Source organism: Myripristis murdjan, chromosome 22 (genome assembly GCF_902150065.1).
Source record: "Myripristis murdjan chromosome 22, fMyrMur1.1, whole genome shotgun sequence".
In the NCBI taxonomy this organism is placed as follows: Eukaryota; Metazoa; Chordata; class Actinopteri; order Holocentriformes; family Holocentridae; genus Myripristis; species Myripristis murdjan.
In genome coordinates this window covers 8,563,130-8,584,987 of record NC_044001.1, presented here as the reverse complement: position 1 = coordinate 8,584,987, position 21,858 = coordinate 8,563,130, and the positions used below count along the sequence as shown (strand labels likewise).

General features: G+C 43.5%; 1 protein-coding gene across 1 annotated transcript; it reads right to left on the bottom strand.

Moving 5' to 3' along the window:
- Positions 1-525: 525 nt before the first annotated feature.
- On the bottom strand, positions 526-21,596 carry gng2 (guanine nucleotide binding protein (G protein), gamma 2). The gene is made up of 4 exons (XM_030045258.1): positions 21,433-21,596; positions 9,570-9,646; positions 2,728-2,841; positions 526-1,238 (listed from the first exon to the last, which is right to left on the bottom strand). Exons 3-4 carry the CDS (start codon positions 2,812-2,814, stop codon positions 1,110-1,112), a joined length of 216 nt encoding a protein of 71 aa, XP_029901118.1. The 5' UTR covers positions 2,815-2,841; positions 9,570-9,646; positions 21,433-21,596; the 3' UTR covers positions 526-1,109.
- Between the last annotated feature and the right edge of the window lie 262 nt (positions 21,597-21,858).

Here is a 21,858-nt window from a genome sequence, read left to right as displayed (position 1 = left end):
GATTGAAAATATCTGAACCAGGCTGCAACACAGCCAATAAAACAGTCAGTAATTATATTTGAGTCTGATTTCATTAACACGGTGATTTAATTAACACCTAATTGGAGTGAAATTGCGGTTCCAACTTATTTGGCCTGTGATCCAGAGAGGTTAATATGTGAGAAAGAACTGAATCATGATTATTTTAATGTGTGCCACGTCCATGGAGGCCGCCCCTCGTCCCCCACACACATGAAAAGAAATAGAGACGAGTTTGTTTTTTTTTGTCCATTTCATGCAATAATTAATGATACACAAACACCAACATCCAGAAGTCACAGCACAGCACATGTTTACTTGCTAAGTCATTTTGTACAAATAGTAGAAAGAGGGTTTTGTATCGGTATATGAAGGAGACAAACTGTGTCACATTTGCCAGATAGATGTTGATACACAGAGACTGAATTTTTTTTTTTCCCCAGAAAGAGAATCACAGAGTTGAAGGTTTCAAACTTCCCGTTAAAAAAGCTGTTGGTGTAAAAAAAAAAAAAAAAAAAAAAAAAAAGTTAACAGAGCTGTTTCAGTAATCACAGTTATAGAAAGCTATCTAAGTAACAGGTAAAGTTGAAATAAGCATAAAATAAACAACTAAAAAAAAACATTCCAATAATCAGGTGGGGTCTAGTGGTAGGCGCGTTTTTTGTTTATCGTCCTACAGTGCTCGACCCACCAACAAACCATTTAACAGAGGATCCAAAATATTTTTTATTCTTATTAATTTGTCTTTTTTTTTTTTTTTTTTTTGTACACATCACAACCTGAAGACTCGGTTTGTTTACGGGTTGTCCATCATGTCTCTGGGTTTATCATCACACTCATTATCCCTTTTGTGTCATCTAAAAGCACACATCCCTTCAACATGCTGCACACCCCCTCCACAAGCAATCACAACAAAACCCCTCAAATGGTTACATGTTAACTCGGCGGGTTTGAAATTGCACTCTTTAGGTGCCGTTGGAGAAAAGGGGGGCTGTAATCGCCATGCCCTCCTGCTTAGAAGATTTCTATGTATTTTGAACGTCGGCGTTCAAGTCCCACAAGGAGCAGACTGCTGAAGGGCCACGCAGCGTTTACAGGATGGCACAGAAGAACTTCTTCTCCCTGAACGGGTTCTCCGACGCTGGCACCGGCGACAACAGCGGGTCCTCTTTGGCGTGGGCTTCGCAGTACGACATTAAGTCTGCTGCTGCTTTTGACACCTGTGCGTACACACACACACATTGACATAGACACACACATAGAGACAAAGTTACTTCAGCTCAGTCCAGTTTAAACAGCTCTGTCTCCCCCTGCAGGCCAGCTCGCAGGACCGGCACAAAAACTCATTTAAGATGCAGATTACACACAAATACAGTAATGGTGAAGTAAGACAGCACAGAGAACATTCTCCCACTTTTTTTTTCTTTTAATAAATATTTAAAGCTGCACAAGGCAAGAATGTTGTATGTAAAATATCTCATTTTAGATGGTCCGAAACCACAAACTAGGAGCATCCCATTCCTCCTGCAGATCCACTTTGTTTGCCCTATGAGATTCTGGGGGCCGCTTTTGAGAATTTAAGAAATCCAAACTTTATTCAAAATAGCTGTGAGTGAGCGCTCCATCCAGGGGAAGCTTCAAATCTTTTGGGTCTCTTATTCCAATAGTTTTTCACTTATTTATCTTACTTTAATTTTTGGGGGGTATAAAGCATCACAGATAAGCCAGGTTGATAAACCTGAGTATGCTGTGTGACATCATGTCTTGTGATTTCAGGGCACTGAAGTTCAAATTTTGCAGTTTAGCTCTTGTCGTTTGGGATTACGTGCAAAATTGCACCGGTTGCATGAAAAGTGTCTGCCTTGGTAACTTAGAAGTCAAGGCCTACCACAAACATACCCCAGTTCACTCCCAGTCATGTTCAAAAAGTGTGGAAAAATGCTCGATGACACTTGATAGTAGCTACACATATAATTCAATCTTGTGGATAGATAGATAGCTAGACAGATAGATACTTTATTAATCCCAAAAAGGGAAATGTCATTGTTCCAGCAGCCAAAACCAAATATTTAAACAGACATAAAAACACTGGGACATTTGCCTGGTGGTTCAATCTTGGCTGGCATGTGTTTTCATGAAAATTACTGTTTTTTATTCTATTATAGTCACTTAAAACTTGTGCATCCATACAGTATCAAATGTTTTCCGAAGCTGAAAGAGTTTTCTGAGTCCTCGTCAGCTCCCAGCCGCTCTGGTGAGACATTCATTTTACAACTTCCATCTATCAAATTCACCAGTGAAGTAGGTATAATCAGTGTATTTACCAACAAGGAAATTAATAATTGCTAACAATAATATCATTATGTTTTACACATGATCTGATTGCATCCTTGGTATGAAATCAGCATAAAAACAGATGTGTGACTGAAGTATTATTTATTTGCCATGAAACTAGTTGTTTATTTGTTTTTTTCTTGGCTAAAGTTTCACCTTTTCACATTTGTTGAACATGAATGGGAGCCAACTGGAATAAGTTAGTTTTGACTTATAAATGACCAAAGCATATTCTGTACAAATCAAACCCCGGGACGTACAGAGGTGAAAATGGTATCGAACATCTTGTCTCAGTCTGTGTGAGTCGGAAAAGAGCTTTTTTCCACGAAATGTAAGAGTTTTCCTCTGTGTGCATGTCGTGTCAGCTGAGCTCACTTTTATCCTGTCAATGTTGGCCTCCATCTTCAGCTGTTCCACCAGTTTCCTGGCTTGTGCGATGCTGGCTGTGTTATTGCTCGCCATGGGCCCGGTCAGTTAGGTCGCGTGAGTCTGTGTGGAGGAGAAATTCACGTCAATTTTCCAGTCATTCAAATTCAGAGACAATACGCCACTGATGGAGAAGCACTGCACAATGGAGAGCATGCAAATAGGAGTGCTAGTAACAGATATCGTGTTCATTATCACATGCCTATAGACACACACACACTCACTCACTCACTCACACACATATGCACACACGCTCACAAACCACAGGCGTATTATTTATGGTGTCAGTTGCTAGGCAGCCCGTGACAGTGAGGGGGAGGGAGAGACAGCGTGAAGGAAGACTGAGGGGGCAGTGCTTTGTCCATCGCTGTATTTAAAATAGAAATAAATACATTTTTGTTTTCACTTTAGATTAAAAAAAAATTTTGCTTTGAACTGATTGTGGTGATTTTCTGAATGAAAAAGGTGGAAAAACTGTGCTCCTACATTTCTTCTGAATGCTTGGAGCTGCATTCAAACAAAAGGAGGCGTACATTCAAACATCTAAAAGTGGAGGAGGTCTGCGCTTTTATTTTGCAGGTAAAAGGTAGTCAAATAAATCCACCTTTTACCTGCAACATGTGAGTGCAGACCTCCTCCGTTTGTATACCACAAGGTCATAGAGGTTGTTGTTGTTTACAGTGTATCCACCCCTGCTTGATGTGAAGTGCAATAAATCAATAAACTGATGTTGTTTGTCTTTGATGCAAGTTAAGAGAGCTCAGTTCCCGGGCAGCAGATGTAAAGCATCATCTCAGCAAAGCCTTGTGTGTGTGTGTGTGTGTGTGTGTGTGTGTGTGTGTGTGTGTGTGTGTGTTTGTGTGCATGTCTGGCACTGCAAGGCTTGTTTGTTGTTTATCAGTATCTTTTGTAGTACTAAATGAAAGCAGTAAATTTTTGGGACAAGTCATGGGGTATCTTGTAATTCTGACAGCCTCAATTTAAAAACAACTAGTTATTCATGAAACATTTATTTTTTTACTTTTATGTTCCGTTCCCATGCAGAAAAAATAACAGAAAATAAACTCTATTAAGACCTCTGAATCTGAAGCGCCTTTCACATTTTGCCAAGGATAGAAAAAACATTCATGCTGCGTTTACATAGGGCATGGAAATTCAATATTTTTGTCATGGAAAAGCATGGAGAAGTCAGGGAATTTTATATTTGACATAAAAAGTAAATGTATATATCATAGAAGGGCTTACAATTCATTAGAAATGCTACTGGACGAGGTGAGTGGTGTGATAGAAGATTGATAGATCAGAGAAATTCAACATCTCAGTCCTGGAAAGTCCCGGAAAAGTTTGGGAATTTTACATTTCGAGTCACTTGTCATCAGATCCATTAAAGGATGCAAGTTTTCATTTGGTAAACATGTTTGTCTCTGGCACAAAAGGAGCCATTATTTAGTTGATTTTGGCTCATGAAATAGTGAAACTGGCCTGTGAAATTACGGATATCACCATGGTCAAGTAAAAAAAATAAAAGTTATTTTCCTGCTCTCGGAGGGATCCTGTGACTGTGTTTTGTTCTGTAACCTCTTTGACAGGATGGAAAAAGCCGCGGGCGCTCTCCAACAGCATCAAAACAGCGTAGTCCTCATTGCTTGATCAATCCTCCCTGGTTCCCCCCCGCCACTCGTCCGTATGCACGGCGGTACGAGTCAGCGTGGGGTTAAGACTGATCTCAGTGAGGTGCTGCAGCATAAATATTGATGGCCCACGGTGGCACACCTGTCCACGCCGAGCCCTCAAAGGAACAGCGCCGCATGAGGCCAGTAGCTGCTGCTGGCGTCTCTGCTGGCGTTAGCCTGTGCCCTGATGTGCTTAAGAAATTATAATCTCAACACACGGTAGGAGACTAACTCTTCGCCCACAAGTGAGCGCTGCTCTTTTTACCAGCTAATTAGATTTAATGTTTGACCGTATGCCACGATCTTTGATGGCAGGGGTGTCACGATTCATTCTTTGCATGGATCGGTGCGTTGATTATTAATTCCGCCGATTTAACCGCATCGATCAGGTAAAACACATAAATAAATGTATCAGTCGCTCTGACTTCAGCCTGACTTTATAGGAAGGAGTCAGATTGAGGTGAATTACTCACAATTCCTAAAGGTGCATGATGCAAAATTAACAAGGGTGTGTTGAAGCGAGGATGTTTTAGACGCAACTTGCGAAAAACAAAGTCTGAAGGGTCTTCAATACAAATGATCCTCAGTTTTCAATGAACCTTCAATAGAAAAAATGAATGTTGTGGTCATCTTACAGCATAAGGTATAAATAATTCTCCTGTCTGATTTTTCTTGTATTTCATAAAAAGAAAAATAGTCCTACGTTTTGCATGTTTATCGAGTAGGTGTCCATTTTCTGACTCAAAATGTGGCTTCAAAACTTTAACCAAATTGTAATGTTACAGAAAGAGAGGGGGGAAAAAAGTCTTAAATGAAAGTGGGAACTAGTGAATCATGAATTTAATTGAATTTCTGTTGAACCAGATGAAGAATCACACCCCTTGATGATAGAGAAACTTATCAACCACAGCTTCTCGTGTTATTTTCCCACCATACCAGGTCATAAACATCACAGTTTCGGTTTAGACTTGTAACCTTGTTAGAAGCTTATAAATATTGTTTTGCATAAGAAGTGGCCTTGGTTTCCAGATGCAATGATGAGGCAACAATCCTGTTGACACTTTCTCTGTTCGACACACAAAGACAACCAGTAGAGCCAGTTTATGTCAGTGTCACATACGGCAACGTGCAAGATGGAGATAAATATGGTTTAGAGTTTAATCCGGTCAAGTTCACGCTCGATTCTTGACGACAATAAGCACTACAGAGTCCTACACAAACACACGTGACAACAGCCAAAGTTCATCCCAGTTACTGTGCAAATACACGTTGCCACAAATATTTCCAGGTCTGCCCTTCGAAAATGTCTCATGTGAAATATGACTTTTCACATGTGAAAATTTGAATTTCACATGTGAATTTACCATTTTGACGTGTGACTCGTGTGAACAAACATTTTCACATGCGGAAAGAAAATAATGTCACATGTGAACCGTATCTTTTCACATGTGATTCGCTATTTTCACATGATTGAAAATTTCCACATATTAAAAGAAAACTGGCCACACAAAGTCATGTGCAATCAGCATTTTCACATGATTGGCTTCTGAACTAGAATTTCCACATGTGAAGATAACATGACATCCCATCGCATCTTCACATGTGAATCCCACATTATCACATGTGCCTCGTTTCTTGACATGTGAACTATAATTTTCACATGTGAAAACAGCAGATTTCACATGAAATACACCACATGTGGTTTTGGAACACGTGTTTCTCATGTTGCTTTTTCACATGTGAAACAGTAACATGTGGTTTCAGACAACATGTGGAAAACACAACATGAAAATCACATTAAAGCACATGCGGTTGACAGTCACATGTGTTCCAAACCCACATGTGGTTTATTTCACATGTGATTATTTTTTCATTAGGGTGAGTGCAGACGGTTTGCTCAGTTGCAAGCACATCCAAAAGACTGATGTTCAGTAATGTCAGGAAAAAACAAAAGAAAAGAAATGACAGAAAGCCATGAGTTCAGTGCTGCTGTATGGAGACAAATCTTGAGCAACTCCAATTGATAAGCTGTTTTGTCGAGCCCCAAGATGCTCCAGTGTGAACGAGCTCAAGTCACTTTAATGCTCTGCTGATGTGGCTGCAGGTGATAAAGGATTGCATGCAGTGTGTGTTTGACAAGCACAAGACTGATGGCAGCTGAATTTAAAGGAGGCGGCTAACAGTCCTGTGGTTTTCCTGAACAGAAGGTGTTGGTTCGTGCAGGGAACTGTCTCACAACGTCTCACTCTTTATTCACGCCTGTTTCTAACTTGTGGGAGTAACCCGTTTGTTTATTAGCCTGGCTATGCTCTGAACGCCGGTGATCCCCTTCATTAGATGCATTGCTGCCATACCCATCTCTAAAAGCACTAAGGCAAAGTAGATGTACAGTAAAGTGGGAATAATACACTCAGTTTAGCCGTCATTGACACTGATGGAAAAAGGGTGCTGTTTTAAAATACAGGTTTGAATGAAAATCCATTTTCCCTCATTCTTAGAAGTAAAACATGTCCTCTGGACCGAGCGAGAGAGCCTTGAACCCATGTCAGTGCAAGCCAAATGACAATCTGAGGAGGATTTATTGAGCACGACGTGCAGCAGACTACATAGTATTAACAGCGTAACATAAACAACATTTTACTCTCACTGCAGCTTTGGGTTCCTGGTTGTTCTCAGAGGCAGGAGAACCTCACCTTGTAGGGTCATCGTGGCATGTATTTTGAACTGGGGTGGCTATCAAAAAAACAATACATACCATTATCATTAATGATATTAAATAAAGATTACCAGTTATGATTTTAAGGTATCAGAATGACTGGAAAGCTCTCTTGTAAGGTTCAGATTTGTTGAAATGAAGAGACAGGTTTGAGATTCTTCAAATAACAAGTCAAGTTTTCCTCCTCCTCTGTCCAGAAGAAATCAATTGAGCATGGTTTGGTTTAGAAAAGCACATGGCATGCACTGAAAAAAAGAAATCCCTCAAAGCAAGCCATTTGGCCTCATATTCAGTCTTAAAATCGTGCTTTTCCTAAAACAAGTGCAAAAACCCTCCAATTGGATGAGATAAACCCCACTTGTTTCCAATGCAAATTCTTTTGTTTCAAGAATCTTTCTGGGAAGAAGTCTAAATATGTTGAAACAAGGCAGTATAAGGCAGATCAGCCCTCTAGGATTAAGAAAATGACACTTGATTTAATAAAATTCTGTGGAAACATGTAGGATTATCTCATCCCAATGGCATTTGCTGAACATGGGATTGTTAAGGTGGATTTTTTTTCCAGTGCATGTCCAAATGTTACACAGAAAATAGTTTGCAGTATTGATTAGTTAAGGAGCTTTCACTCAGCAGGGAGAGATACTGATTAAACCACAGAAATAGCGTGCAATCTGCAGAACCAGAGCCAGTGTCTCTGGTTTTGAGAGACTCTCGATCTCATAGGAGATTAGACCAACTGGTGTGATGCAGCTGGAGGAAAGTTTGGATTGATTATTCCTTCCCACAGACTCCTGGGTCTATTGTATTGATATCTGTGCGGGGTGAGAATACAATAATCTGGTGCCCCTCTGTGGAGGCCATATGCCAATTACCCTCTGGTAGCTGGCTTATAGGGCAGAGCCTTCTGTGTAGTTTGAAATTCATGTGATTTCCGGGCGTAAAAATTAAATTATTTCGCAAATTTCTCGGGATTCTTGCATGAAAATCTAACTTGTGTCCCTCGCTAAAATAGGGCAGAGACTAACTACAAGGGCATGGTTGACAATTCCAAGCAGAGACGGGAGTATTTAGCTTGTTTCGTATCGAGGACATAATATTGTTTCAACACCCGTGGGGGACGTCAAAACAGGCCAGTGTATCACCAGCCTATTGATAGGGATTGATGTCAGTCTTTAAGGTTTCTGGGATGTCTATGGAAAAGTAGGCCTTCAGAAAATAATCAGACACTGCGGTACAGTAGCCTACTTTGTGTCGAGGTGACAGGAAGAGATGATTTTGTAGTAATTGATATACAAGCTGCAGGAAAACTGTGGCTTAGAGGATAAAGGAGAGAGAGAAAAAAAAAGCACCCAAAACAGATTGCACATATGTTTCTCCTCTTGCCGTTGGATAGTTCACAGTACTTGCAAATATAAAACAACTCTTCCTGCAAGCTAGACTCCACAGAGACTCTGATATATATGGAGCCATCGAGTGACACGTCACGGTGCTCCATAAATACTTGGCAAGTCAACTTTCATACAATAGCAAAATAGGTTAGTAGCTATTGAGGATAGCCTAAGTCACTGCGGGCATTGTTACTGTGTCCACAAAGTATTTTTTTTTTCCTGTTTATTGTCAGTGGAGCATGCAAAAATGCCACACTGACATTTTCATATCTTGTGCGGGAGGGGGGAAGGGGATGGTGGCATGCATTGTGTTGTACGCCTCATGCCTGTGTGGACTCCGGGAAGAATGGGTCGCTACCTTGGAGGCAATTAATGGGGTTTCAAATGAGCGGTAAACAAATGACACAGTTGCCTGTTTAGCATTTAGTTTTGCTTTTCATGTTCGCCAGGCCAGACAAAGCAGTCCGAGTTTACATGACTTACAGATGTGAGTTCTTCTCTCTCTCTTTTTTTTTTTTCAGGGATAAAAATTGTCACTACTTACAAAACACATGAATCTGCCACTCTGCTCATCTGCGTCATGAAACCTCTTGTGCTTCCTGTCCTATCGGACAGCTGCCCGAAATACCGTCCTGAGATGTTGCACATGGTGTCAACATGCTGATAACTGTGACATTCTAACAGGCGCTGATAAATAATGCACTCGGATGGACGCAGGCCCTAACTGTGTCAGCTGTCAACAACTTTGTGGAGGCTGCCGCGATTGAGTCAGACTTGCGAGCGCTCAGATGATAGCCATCTCTCGCCCTTGCACAATTTTGCAGCACTTTTCCAAGTAGAGCGCAGTCACCGAAAAGTAGGCTGTGCCATGGCTATTTCAAAACGTGCGAGATGTGAAGCAACCGCATGCAGTGATGTTAGGAGAAACTGGCCGATGGTTTGCATGGATCTATTCTCATATCGGCTGCGGTGCATGCCGCCGTGCACAGCCCACTCTCCTCTGTCTTGACATACCTTGTCTGCTTACTCCCTCGCACTCTGCCCCGGTGTCTGCCTGCAGTTCAGTCAGCAGTTTGTGTCCGTTCCAGTCTCTGGGAAAGCAGAGAGAGAGAGACCGAGAGGGAGGGAGAGAAAGAGAGAGAGAGAGAGAGAGAGAGAGAGAGAGAGAGAGAGAGGGGTAGGAAGAGAGTAGGAATCAGAGGGCGGACCATTGAGAACGCAGGCACAAGCTCTGCACACTTCCATTCCTGCATTCCAGCTAAATTACAGCGAGGCCTGTGCAGCCTCTATCTTCTGATCACTGTGTGTTAGAATGTCACAGCTCTCTCTCAGCAAAACACACTCTTTGGAGCGGAGAGACCCCGCGAACACACACCACACAAACTACACAGGGAGATGCATGCAAGCTGGCTTAGGCATGTGTGACTTTGCAGGCAAAAAAAAAATCAAAGGGAAATATGAGCTTACAGTTTTATGTTGAGCTTCTGTTGATACTGCAGCCACTCTAAATGCTCAAACACTTGACCCACTCACCTCTCTCCCTATTGCTCTCTCTCTCTCTCTCTGTGCGTCTCTATATGTGTGTTTCTCTGGTCTAACTGATTCATTCTTAATGCATCTGTGACTCTGTAGCTTAGTGCACCTTTAATAGAAAAAGACCTAATGCTGCTCCTGATAAATGGGCCAATTACTCTGCAAGAGCAGATCTGCAGAGGGAGGGAATTCCACCGCCGTAAATCACGGCAGCGCACCACGTTAAAGCAACGTAAAAGCATCCGTTAGCACAACCTTGCGAAAAGTGGCACGGTCCTGAGCCAGAATACTCTAGCAACTGGGACGACTTTGAACAATAATAATAATAATAAAAACAATGAGCTGGTTGCCATGCTGTAGTGTTGTGTCATCAGTCCAGGTTCACTTTGCAAAAGTCTCCATCTAAAAAGTGTAGACTTGCAATCTTAAAACAAGCCATAAAATCTTGTTTTTCTTCAAACACGTGAAAAAATCTGCCAGCGGGATGAGATAATCTCACTTCTTTCCAATGCTGATCATCTTATTTCCAGACTTTTCTTGTATCAAGTGTCATTTTCTCGATTCTAGTGCGCTGATCTGCCTCATTCTGTCCCGTTTCAACATACGTATTCTTGTTCCCAGAGCAAAAATGCAAAACAAGGCAGAAAAAAAGGAAGATCAGCCCACAAATATCAAGAAAACAACTCTTGATTTAAGAAAATTATTGAAGAAAAACAACCTTATTAGCATTGGAAACAAGTGGGATTAACTGATCAAATTTCCCCTTTTTCAATTACTTAAGGGAGATTTTATTTTATTTTATTTTATTTATTTTGTAGTGCATAGAGTTATTAATCCACACTGCTACACCTTGTCATGCAAGCTGTATGACAGTTTTATCAGAGCAATCATTCACAAAATTTGGGATGGTTCAGTGGGTCTTCAAAATGATAAAAGTAATATGTTTTCATAGTTTTGGAAATGCAATACAATCCAGTTTCCTCTGACTACCAATGATGATAAACTTCACCCTCCATGATTACAGTAGTGATGATGGTGCTGCACAGCTGATGACATCCTGGTGACTCTGCCTGCTAACGTGCATGACCTGTACTTGTGACTGTACTTGTGACTGTACTCATGACTGCGTCCTTACAAGCTCTATTTACCCTGGGAAGATTTGCCGAAAGCACACACTCTTTCACCGCAGCATCCTGCTTCTCACTCATTAAGTGACACACATTCACACCTGGGGGCTGCCGGCCCTCCACGGTTGTGTGCTGAGCTGCTACGCTGCAGAGACTGAACGCTGAGCACTTTGCTCAAGGGCACCTCGCAGCCGGTGGAGGTACAGCAGCAAGGGAGAAGGTTTTACTTCAGGCTTAGGGGCCAGAAAACTGCAAAAATAAATCCATCTCAACAAGTCTGACCAGTCTTAAAATCGTGTTTTTTCTTGAAAGAAGTGAGAAAAAAATCTGCTAGTGGGATGAAATAATCTCTCCCATCAACTTGTTTCCAGAATTTTCTTTAACTGAGTGATTTCTTTCCTGAAAGTAGGGGATTATGTGCCTTTTCTGCCTTGTTTCAACATATTTACACTTCACAGAATCTCTCCTTATTGCTTCAAGAAAAACAAGATTTTCAATACTTAATATGAGACTAAACCTGTTGAGATGGAGATTTTTTGCACTGCACACACACACACACACACACACACACACACACACACACACACACACAAAAGTGACCAGTGGGAGCTTAAATGCAGCTGTCCTCTCACTTCCCTTACTTTAACAGAAAGATTTAAACAAAATGTGCATATTTATGCATGCATAAAAAGGCATAAAAGGTTAATTAACGTTCAACGAAAAGTAACTGAACCACCGACCTGAAGCGCAAACAATCAAATGAAATTAAAACACGGCGCAGGCTGTGAATACAGTCTGCACTGCTTCACAAAACACTTTTAAAGACATGAAAAAGGAGATTCAAACCACTCGCAAAAGAGTTGCAGTCACACGAGGAGGTGGTGTTTGGGTTCGTGAGCAAGGCCAAACACAAAATGTGCCTCAGTAAAGCTCAGCTGTGCCTTTAAAATGCTAATACATGTCTGTCTCCTCCCTGATCTATGTGTCAGACTTACTCATCGTAGTTACTCATCCCAGATCTTCCTGTCTGGTCTGGGGATTCGGACTGGCGACCTTCCAGTCTCAACCCCATTGTTTGACTCTGTGAATTAGAGGAGTGCATCCTCAGCTCCAAGCCCTGACTGCGCTGTTACTTCTGCTTTCCCATTTCCCCTCCACTGTTGGAGCCGTGTACTGTGTAGCACTGCAGAAAACTGAGGCGTGTGAAGAGGCAAGACTGCCAACTCTTCTTTAAAAAAAAAAAAAAAAGAAGAAGAAGAAGCAAAGAAAGAAAAAGAAAAAGAAAAAAAATCATTGTTGCCGAATTTGATTTCCCTGTGAACTGTTAGTGTCATCACATTTGAATTATATTCCCGAGCAGCAAGATCAGGGAACAAGAGAGAAATAAAGAGAGAGAGAGAGAGAGAGAGAGAGAGAGAGAGAGGGATGACTGTGCAAATGATTTTTCTTTCTTTTTTTTTTATCTTGATGCTTTGGCAATATTGTTTTCTACTTTTGTGCCAGTGCAGCACATTGCACTGAGCTGCACGGAGAGGAAGAAAGACACAAAGATGGAATATGGGACGTGACCGGTGATCCAGTTCTCTCCTGCGTGCCAACCTTCTGCTTCCTGTTCCTCCCTCCGACACAGACAGGTGTTTCGGCAATGACAAAACGCCCCCCACCCCCCACCCAGCACGCTCCATCCTGCCGCGATCACCACCCAATCAATGATTCACTCATCTGACTCTGGCCCACCCCTCCTCTCCCCACATCCACCGCCACCCCTCTGCTTTTCGGGGAGCCTGTGTTTGTGGCGAGGCCTTCCACAGATGTGATGATAGCTGCTGCTTGACTCGGGGTGTCGCTGACTTAAAGGCCGATTAAACACCACAGGAAGCATCCTGGTGGGGGGGAAATATAATTCCTAGCCTGTCGACAGAGACGATCCCTTGCACGCTCCCACGTACGCTGACTCCCTGTTCTCTGCTTATCCCCCCCTTTCTCTCACACTTCTCCCCTCTTTCTGTAGTGCGACCACTTTCATTGTGGCTTTCCAGCATCTCCTCCTATTAATGGCCACTTTTTTTTTTTTTTTTTTTTTTTATGGCGTCCGAGGAGATAAATTAACGCGGCCAGGCAGGGAGTGTTCTGTCCTCTGCGATGCTCAGGGTGTGAAATTAGAGCGTGGTAATTAAAAATCTGTCCCTGGCTCAGCCATCTGGACCCCAGAGAGGGAGTGATTAACCTGGGTGGGTCTGCAGGGATGGCGGGGACGGCAGGATGGGACCCCCTGCTCGGAGCTAACAGGGGCCAATGGAGCTGACTTAGTTTTGGGGACCAGGTATACACAAACAGGCTACATCGCATACACACATCGGTGTTTGTTTTTCCCCCTAAACCCTAACCCTAACCCTAACCCTTTTCTAATCAAGAGGTCAGGCTTGGCACCTTTAAATTCTAGGCTTATGCCATGTTATTTTATTTTTTTTTTGTCTAAGATACTTTTCCTTGGTTTCTTTTTGTGTATGTGCACGTATGATCGCAGGTCAGGACGGGTTTGCGTCGTATTTGGACAAAACGTGACCAGCTGTCAGGTCAGGGGTTGGGCCGGTGAGGAACTTCTTCAGGCCGGTGCAGGGGTCTAGTTCCCCATGTTGACCTCAGGACGGGGACTGTGGATCGGTTATGCTCCGTCCATCCGTCACGCAAAACATCTCCAATGCCGTTTTGTTGATTTGTAAATGCTGTGATGATCAGATTTTGAGGAAACTCCAGGGAATGATGCGAGTTATGGCTCTATTCCGGCATTGTTGAAACTACACTGATTGGCTTATGAGAGTCAGTGTAATGTTCATTCAATTGCTACATAAGTCACATGCAATATCTCGGTTGCTGCTGATTGGATTTCCGCGCAGCAACAGAAATCGGAAGCTGTGGAAGTTGTGGAGATGGAAACTGCCACGAGACACATAATTATTAAAGATTCATGCTGACTGTAGGAGCCGCATTCACTCAACCACCGAATTACACGGTTAATCCACGTGTTTGTCAGTTGAGTCTGAAGGGTGTTCACTTAATTTATCCCTTGGCAATTTTGGCTACTGCAGTTTTAAGGGAATGATGCGTTTCCATCGCTCCATTCTGCCATTTCGAAAGCTGCACTGATTGGCCTAATAAAGGGGGGGGGGTGCTGCTATTTGTTTAGGATGCATCTCACAACTATGCACTCACATTTTCAAAATTACAAGAGTATATGTGTAGGTTAGGGTGGGGCACTACATCCCTTCTTTGCTCCTTATGCAGAATCAACACTAATATGATTTGGGTGAATAATGCATCTCAAAATTACACTGATTGGCCCAAAGGGTGACCTAAAGTTACACCTGCAAACAAGGTTATTTATCCCGGACTGGCTTAAACAGGGACTTGCCTTGATTATTAATAAGGGACATAAAGGATGATCGATTTCTGACAAGCAAAGCGTGTCAGAGTTAGTGTGAAGAAGGGGGCATTGCACTGACTTAATCGCACAAAACTTCACAATATTCACATGTTTGATTTTTGTTAAACGCTGACATGGTCACAGAGTTTATTCCATTACTCTTCAGTCCCACGAAATGAATCTCAAAGCCACTGCGGCTTTTCAGAAAAGCATGTGCATCAATCTGAAAACAAGCCTGCCTTTCATTATTTCTGAGAAGCTGAACTTTTGTGAGGTTTTCTTAAGACGTCAGTGGTGTACACGCACACACACAAACACACACACACAGAAGCGCACAAGAACACACTCACACACATGCAGAATGCTTGTCTTACAGTCGTAATCAAGGCCCTCTCAGTCCATAGCCCTGACTTCCATGGCTGTGCCACCCTCCGTGTGTCACAGGACAATGAGTTACGCTCTGCGATGTCCCAGCGAGACGAGGGCTGGTGAAGGGCGTGCATAGCTAAACACAGATGTTAAAGAGTCTTAAATCGATGGAATGGGATACTCAGAATGAAAAAAAAACAAAAAACGAGCAGGAAATAAGAATAAAATTTAATCAGGAAGAGATCGAGAAAAGAAACCAAGATGTGATGGTAAGAGCGTTTTTTTCCTGTGACCGCAGCGGGGAGAGGTAATGTGAAACTGACCGCTGGAGTTATTAATGAACATGATCAAGAGGATATTGACTATTGAATGTAATATAGCACGGGTCCCTGCCCTTGAATATGAGAAAGGACACCCTCCCATCACACACACACACACACACACACACATAGAGAGAGAGAGGCTGCTGTCAGGCCGTAACTGTCTGGGGACCTGATGCTGAGGCTGACAGCTGAGCCTCCTGCTCCATCACTATTCAGAGAGCAGATCTGAGTGCGGGGCTCAGACCTGCGGCTGGGGCTCGGGGCTCGCGTCACACAGCCTCCAGCGCTGTCTTTCCCACTGTACATCCCCAGAGGAACAGTGAGAACCAGAGGAGATATCTGAACACTTTCTAAAACGGGATACATGCCATTCAGGGAAAAAAGTAAAAATCTATTCTTAGAAAATGACTGATGGCACAAAAGAACACGTTCACAGACTAGATCCACTGTACTTTCAAGTTGTTGAATAATGACATTTTGATGTGTATTCACTTAAAGGAACAGTTCACCTGAAATAACACAAAAAATATCCCTAGTAACATCCATGCAGATAGTTTCTGTGCGATTTGGTGAGGTTTCCAGTCTGCAGCCATTACCCCTGCCTCCCTCCTCCCCAGTACAGCGGTGTTGGATGGGTATCGTTTTGTGGAGCTCAAACGGTCAAAAAGTTACAACGCAACAGCAACAACTCCTTCCAAAAACAATGACACGGATCCACAGCCCTCGGGGTTGCAGAGTTTTGTCAGGAACTTCTTCGTGCCAAAGAACAGCAGTAAACTGTATCCATCCGCCTCCAGGGATTGTGAATTTTGGGTGGAAAACAGGGAAAATCATGTCAGACTGGAAACCGTGCCAAATCACACAGAAATCTGTATGGATTGATTGCACAAGCGGTATGTAGGAATTGTTTTTATTTGATTTTTTTTTTTTTTTTTTTTTTTTTAATTTTGGGTGAACTGTTCCTTTAAATTTATTTTCAAGACACCGTGGCTTGACAGCTCTGCCCCTTAACCCTATAAAGCCTAAACTATGAAAGAATTGGCAGAAAATTCCAATTTTTTAAAATTGAACCCTTTACTTAGTCCTATAACAAAATATATATATATAAAAAAAAAATCAAAAAATATGTTATCACACGACCTTTCTGGTGTATGATACATGATATGTACTTGAAGTGCCAATGGTATGGTCCAGGGTGAACAGGGGTGTGTTCAAAGGTATACAACAGTATTTTGGTCAAGTACTGAAGAAACTGAAAACGAAAAACGGAATTGAAAATGTGTATCATATATGATACAAATGGCTTTATAGGGTTAATATCGATTTCTAATATCACTATGAACAACTATCTGTCATTTCCACTGCTCATGCTTCTCTTACTGTTAACTGTTGCGGTCGTAATGAATAATAATATTGTAACTTCTGCCTGTTTCGAGACACGGTCGCTATAATCAAACGACAGCTATTCACACTGACGGAGCTAAAATTGTGCTGCCGCTGACCCTGCTGTGCGAGCGCTGACACGAGGAGAGAAAGGAAAAATCTGGGACGGGGCGAGCGCAGGCACACAGCGTCGTCTTTTTGTCTTAATATGATCGCCATCACGCTCAAGTGTTCCTGGTGTTTTCTCGCCCGGTGAGATGAGGCCTTCGGTGTTTTACATTTCGCATGTGGTATGTTTGTTTCATTCATGATATCCACCTTCTGGAAAAATGTGGAGGAAAAAAAAGGCCTGTCTGAAGTTGTAAGCTACATCTTGAGCCCACGTATTACAAAAATAGTAATCATCTTAAATACGGAGCAATAAATGTCAGGTGTTATGTTTTCCCAAAGTATATAAATGGCACATGCAGGTTGAAAACTCCTCAAGTGATGCATCGGCTTTCATTAAAACCAGACACTGCACTTTTGCATCATGTGAATCCTACTTACAGCACTTTGCATGAAAGAAGGTATCTCTGAAGTTATGGGCAACCTTCTCACAAAATTGTAACGTTAAACTGTTGCAGATTTGTGAGAGAGAGGCTCAGTTGCACGCTGTGAGGTGTAGAGCACGCAATCATCTGTGCTATGAGACACTTGAGCTTTTATAACAGATGAAATGTTGAGAGTTTTTGCATCAAATCATGGAATAAATGCACTTCGACCTCTCTCTCTATCACACTCTGTCTCGCTCTCTCACACAGGCGCTCTCTGTTTATGTCTCTCTCTCTCTCCCTTGTCCCGCTGCACCAGCTGAACTTTCGGGGGTTTGAACTACCGAGTCCCACTGCTGCCTCCCGGCCAGGCCACCACCACCCGCGGTCATTCGATTAGCCCAGACATCTGTGCCACCTCCCAGCATGCCTTGCCCATCCTGCCATTTTAAGTAGTGGAGGATGGAGGGAGGTGGCGGTGGTGGTGGGGGGGCAGATCTAGGTCTCAGAGAAAGAGGGGGAGCGGGAGAGAGGACCGAGGCCCAGGAAATGATGCACCCCCTGGGAGTCGAGGAGGCAGCGGGGAGGAGGCCTTTTTCGCTCCGGGGAACGCAAATGTGGCCGATTATATTTATTCAATTAAACGATCAAGGCCTGGCTTGTTTTCTTTTATTTAGTAAGTGGAGATTAAAGCCGCGCAGGAAGTTGTCCCCCCCCCCCCTCCCCCCTCCGAGCGTTTCTAAAGAACTATGTCGAAAAACCTCTGACTCTGATTTGTGTTACATAACAGCACCGCAGTCACTGGGCTAGAAACAAATGTGTCACGCTGCTGTTACGGGCACGGCTACAGCCTAATAACACGAGAATAACCGCATGTGTTGTGTGACCGGGGTGGAAAATTAACACCAGCCACCGAGCCAGATGCAAGCAAAGTCTTGGCTGTGACTGTGAGGCTTTTTTTTTTTTTTTTTTTTTTGAAATTCCACCAGCCACTTTTGGCAGGTAACTAGCCTTCGTTTCCATCATATTTGGCGGGTTGAACAGTGAAAGTGGTCGGTGTGTTTTGGAATGAGAAGCTGCGGTCGGTGGGGCCGTCCCGGCGGCTCACCACGTACAGCTGAGGCTAACTTTGCCACAGCGGCCTGGGTTCGAAACCGGTCCTGGTCCTTTTGCTGCATGTGTCCATCTAATAAAGCAGAAACACCCCAAAAATCATCTAATAAAAAAAGAAAACAAACTGTGGTTGGTGCATAAAAAGTTTTCTAGCTTCCTGCCCTCTGTGTGCGACGACTCATGGTTTCACTTGGTGACTCTTACAGCCGAAGCGGTCGGCGCACGTCAGGCTCTCGAGTACATGCTTTAACTTGGGGGGGAAGTGAGTGGGATTTACTGTTGCCCTGAGTGAGGAGGCATAAACACACTTTTCCTCTGGAATCAATCAGCATGCCAAGAATAACACCGCCAGACTCCTGGGCTGTTAACAATATTACAAACATCCGGACTTGTTTAGATTCGAGCAGAGTGTGCTCCTTGGACCGGTTCAGAGCACAAAACCCTGCCACGATCAGGCTCTGCAGCCACACGGCCGCTTAGGAGGAAAGTATCGCCCTATCAGGAGGATCGTGTCTGCCATGGATTTACATTCCTGCTGTCCTTTACCTGCCAGAGCTCCAAACACAAAGTTTAGATTTACCTCTGAGGCATGTAGCCGCTGCTCGTATCCAAAACACTGCAAAAAAAAATCCATCTTAACAAGTAACTTACTCTCATATTCAGTCTTGAGTGTATGTTTTTCTCTTAAAATAAGTAGGGGGAAAATCTCCCAGTGGGATAAGATCATCTCATTGCTGAAACAAGTGCAGTTTCACTTGTTTCTCTGAGGTAATCCCACTTGTTTCCAATGCAATTTGACTTATTTCAGGACTTGGAAACAGGTATAAATACATTGAAACAAGGTAGATTAAGGCAAATCAATCCACTAAGCAAAAAAAAAAAAAAAAAAATGGCAATTGGTTCAAGATAAAATTTGGAAACAAGTAGATTAGCATTGGAAACAAGTGGGATTATTTTATCAGTGTCACTTTTTTCAGAAAAATAACATTTTAACACTGAAAATGAGATTACAGGACTGAGATGGAGATGTTTTGCAGAGAAAGGCAACAGTGCAAGAACCTTAAATACCAAGATCAACAGCGCCAGAAGAAAACAATAGTAAAGAGTACAAAGGTCAAAGCCCTGAGTGCGACAACACCCATCACAGAATATTTATCCACCTGCACCTTATCTTAATCTCTCATTAAATCACCGAGTCGGGCTGTTTTAAAGTCGAGAGTCTTTGCTGAAAGATCGCATGGGAACGCAAGTGGAACAAAGATGACTTTAGCCAAAAACATAAAGATGCCTTTGGGAAACCCAGCCCAGGTTTTGCAGAATCCCACATGTCTTGGCCTGACTTGGGAGGGAAAAAAAAAAACAAAAAACGAATGGATTTTTGGTTGAAGGCAGTGAAGGGAGCGGAGAGGTCAGAGTCGTCAATAAGGCGTGGATGCTCATTCTTCCACACTCCTCCATCATTCTGTCTCCATCGCTCCCTCCCCAACACCTTCCTCTCTTTCTGTACACCTTTCTCCTTAATGAAAAAAAAAAAAAAAAAAATCCATACCACACACAGGCTTTTCCACCGGGGTCAAAGTCTCAAGGTTTTGTGTTTTTTGTCATTGGATCCTGCTCTGGTGATACTTAAAATTGTGTTTTATCGCAAATCAAGCACAAAAAACTACCAGTTGCATAGATAATCCCACTTGTTTCCAGATTTTTCTTGAACCAAGTGTCAAGTGTTGTTGATCCTAGTGGCTGATCTGCCTTATTCTGCTTTGCTTCAACAGATTTTTACTCGTTCCCAGGAAAATTCCCGAAACTGCATCTGAAACAAGTGGGATTATTTCATCCCCCTGGCAGATATATGAGACTAAGTAATGTGCTGAGACGTAGATTATTATTATTTTTTTCTTTGCTGTGTGAAAAAATATGTGCATCTCTGCTCTGTGCCACAAGAGCCATGACCTGGCCGGCCCCCGGGCCCCTGTGCCGTGCAGACGCCCGCCTTGTTTTGTGCCTCTGCAACACGGACGACACGTGTAACACCATCGCCACACACGTACGACGGAGAGACTTAATCCTCCACACGCCAAGGAGAGGCAGTGTAAAACACATGCACATGCAACATGGCCGGGTGGAGAGTGAGAAACACAAGCAGGCGAGTGTGTGTGTGTGTGTGTGTGTGTGTGTGTTCACCCTGCGAACGCATGCTTCCTTCAGCGACTGTATCTGTCTTTGAGCAACATGAAAACAACCCTCCCCTCCCACACACATGCGCACGCACGCACACACAAACACACACACACACACACACACACACACACACACCTCCTCCTCCTCTCAGCCATCTGCCTGATATGGCCAGTAGAACCGCGGGTGAGGGAGCCTGTGTGGTCGGCCGCTTCTCTCCACTCAGCGTGGAGGAGGCAGCGGGCTTGAGAATGGCCGGGGAAACCTCACGGGAGTCTTGTGGGATTCCTCTCGCATTTCCTCCTGGCTCTCTCTCTCTCTCTCTCTGTCTGTCTCCCAGCATCTCTCTGCCCTCTCAACCCCCCCACTGTCTCCCTCTCTCCTTCCATCTCTCCCTCATCTCATCCCCCGCTTGTGCAAACACCCCCCGAAACAGATGCCCTTAATTCCTTTCGGCTTCACGTTATAAGATCTGCCCAACGCTCTGGCAAAGGAGGAGGAGGAGGAAGAAGAAGGAAGAAGAAGAGATCCTGTTCTCTTATTCCTCTCCTTTATTCCCCCTCCACCTCTCTTTCTCACGCACACACACACACACATGTATCTACACAGCTATATGAAAGAAATGGAAAACATGAAGCAGGAGAGCCAGCACACCTCCGATTTTAAAAGGGAGGAGGGGATTCCATGATGTAAACCAGCTTGTGGCATCATTCTCTGACAAAATGACAGATACGAGGACCCGCCACAGAACCCCCACCCCCCCTCGCCTGGAACACACCCTGTATTGGATCCCATTATCCCAAATGCCACAGAGGAGGGGGGAAAAAAGAGAGGAAATACCTGCCAATAAATGGCAAAAAAAAAACCCTCAAATATATAGATGTGTGGGAGGCTTACCTCGGCGTGTGTGTGTGTGTGCTCCTCTGCTGACGACAAACACATCCAGGCTCGTGGAGTAGTATCCACGCGTTCGCCCCTCTCGCCTCTCTCGTTCTCTCTTCCTCTCACACACAAACACACACACACTCACGTATATACACACACACACACACACACACTTACACAGTCAGCCAGTCAGTGAGGCAGGCAGGCAGTCAGGCGAGTGCATACACACAGTTATACACACACACACACACCTCTCTCTCTCTCTCTCTCTCTCTCTCTCTCTCTCTCTCTCTCTCTCTCTCTCTCTCTCTCTCTCTGCTCCAGCTGAGAGACGCCCTCCCTCCCCACTGCTGCTCTGAGTCTCCACCCTTCAGCCAGCACAAACGCTCAGGCTACAAGAAGCTACCCTCCTCCTCTTCCTCCTCCCTCTCTCTCTCT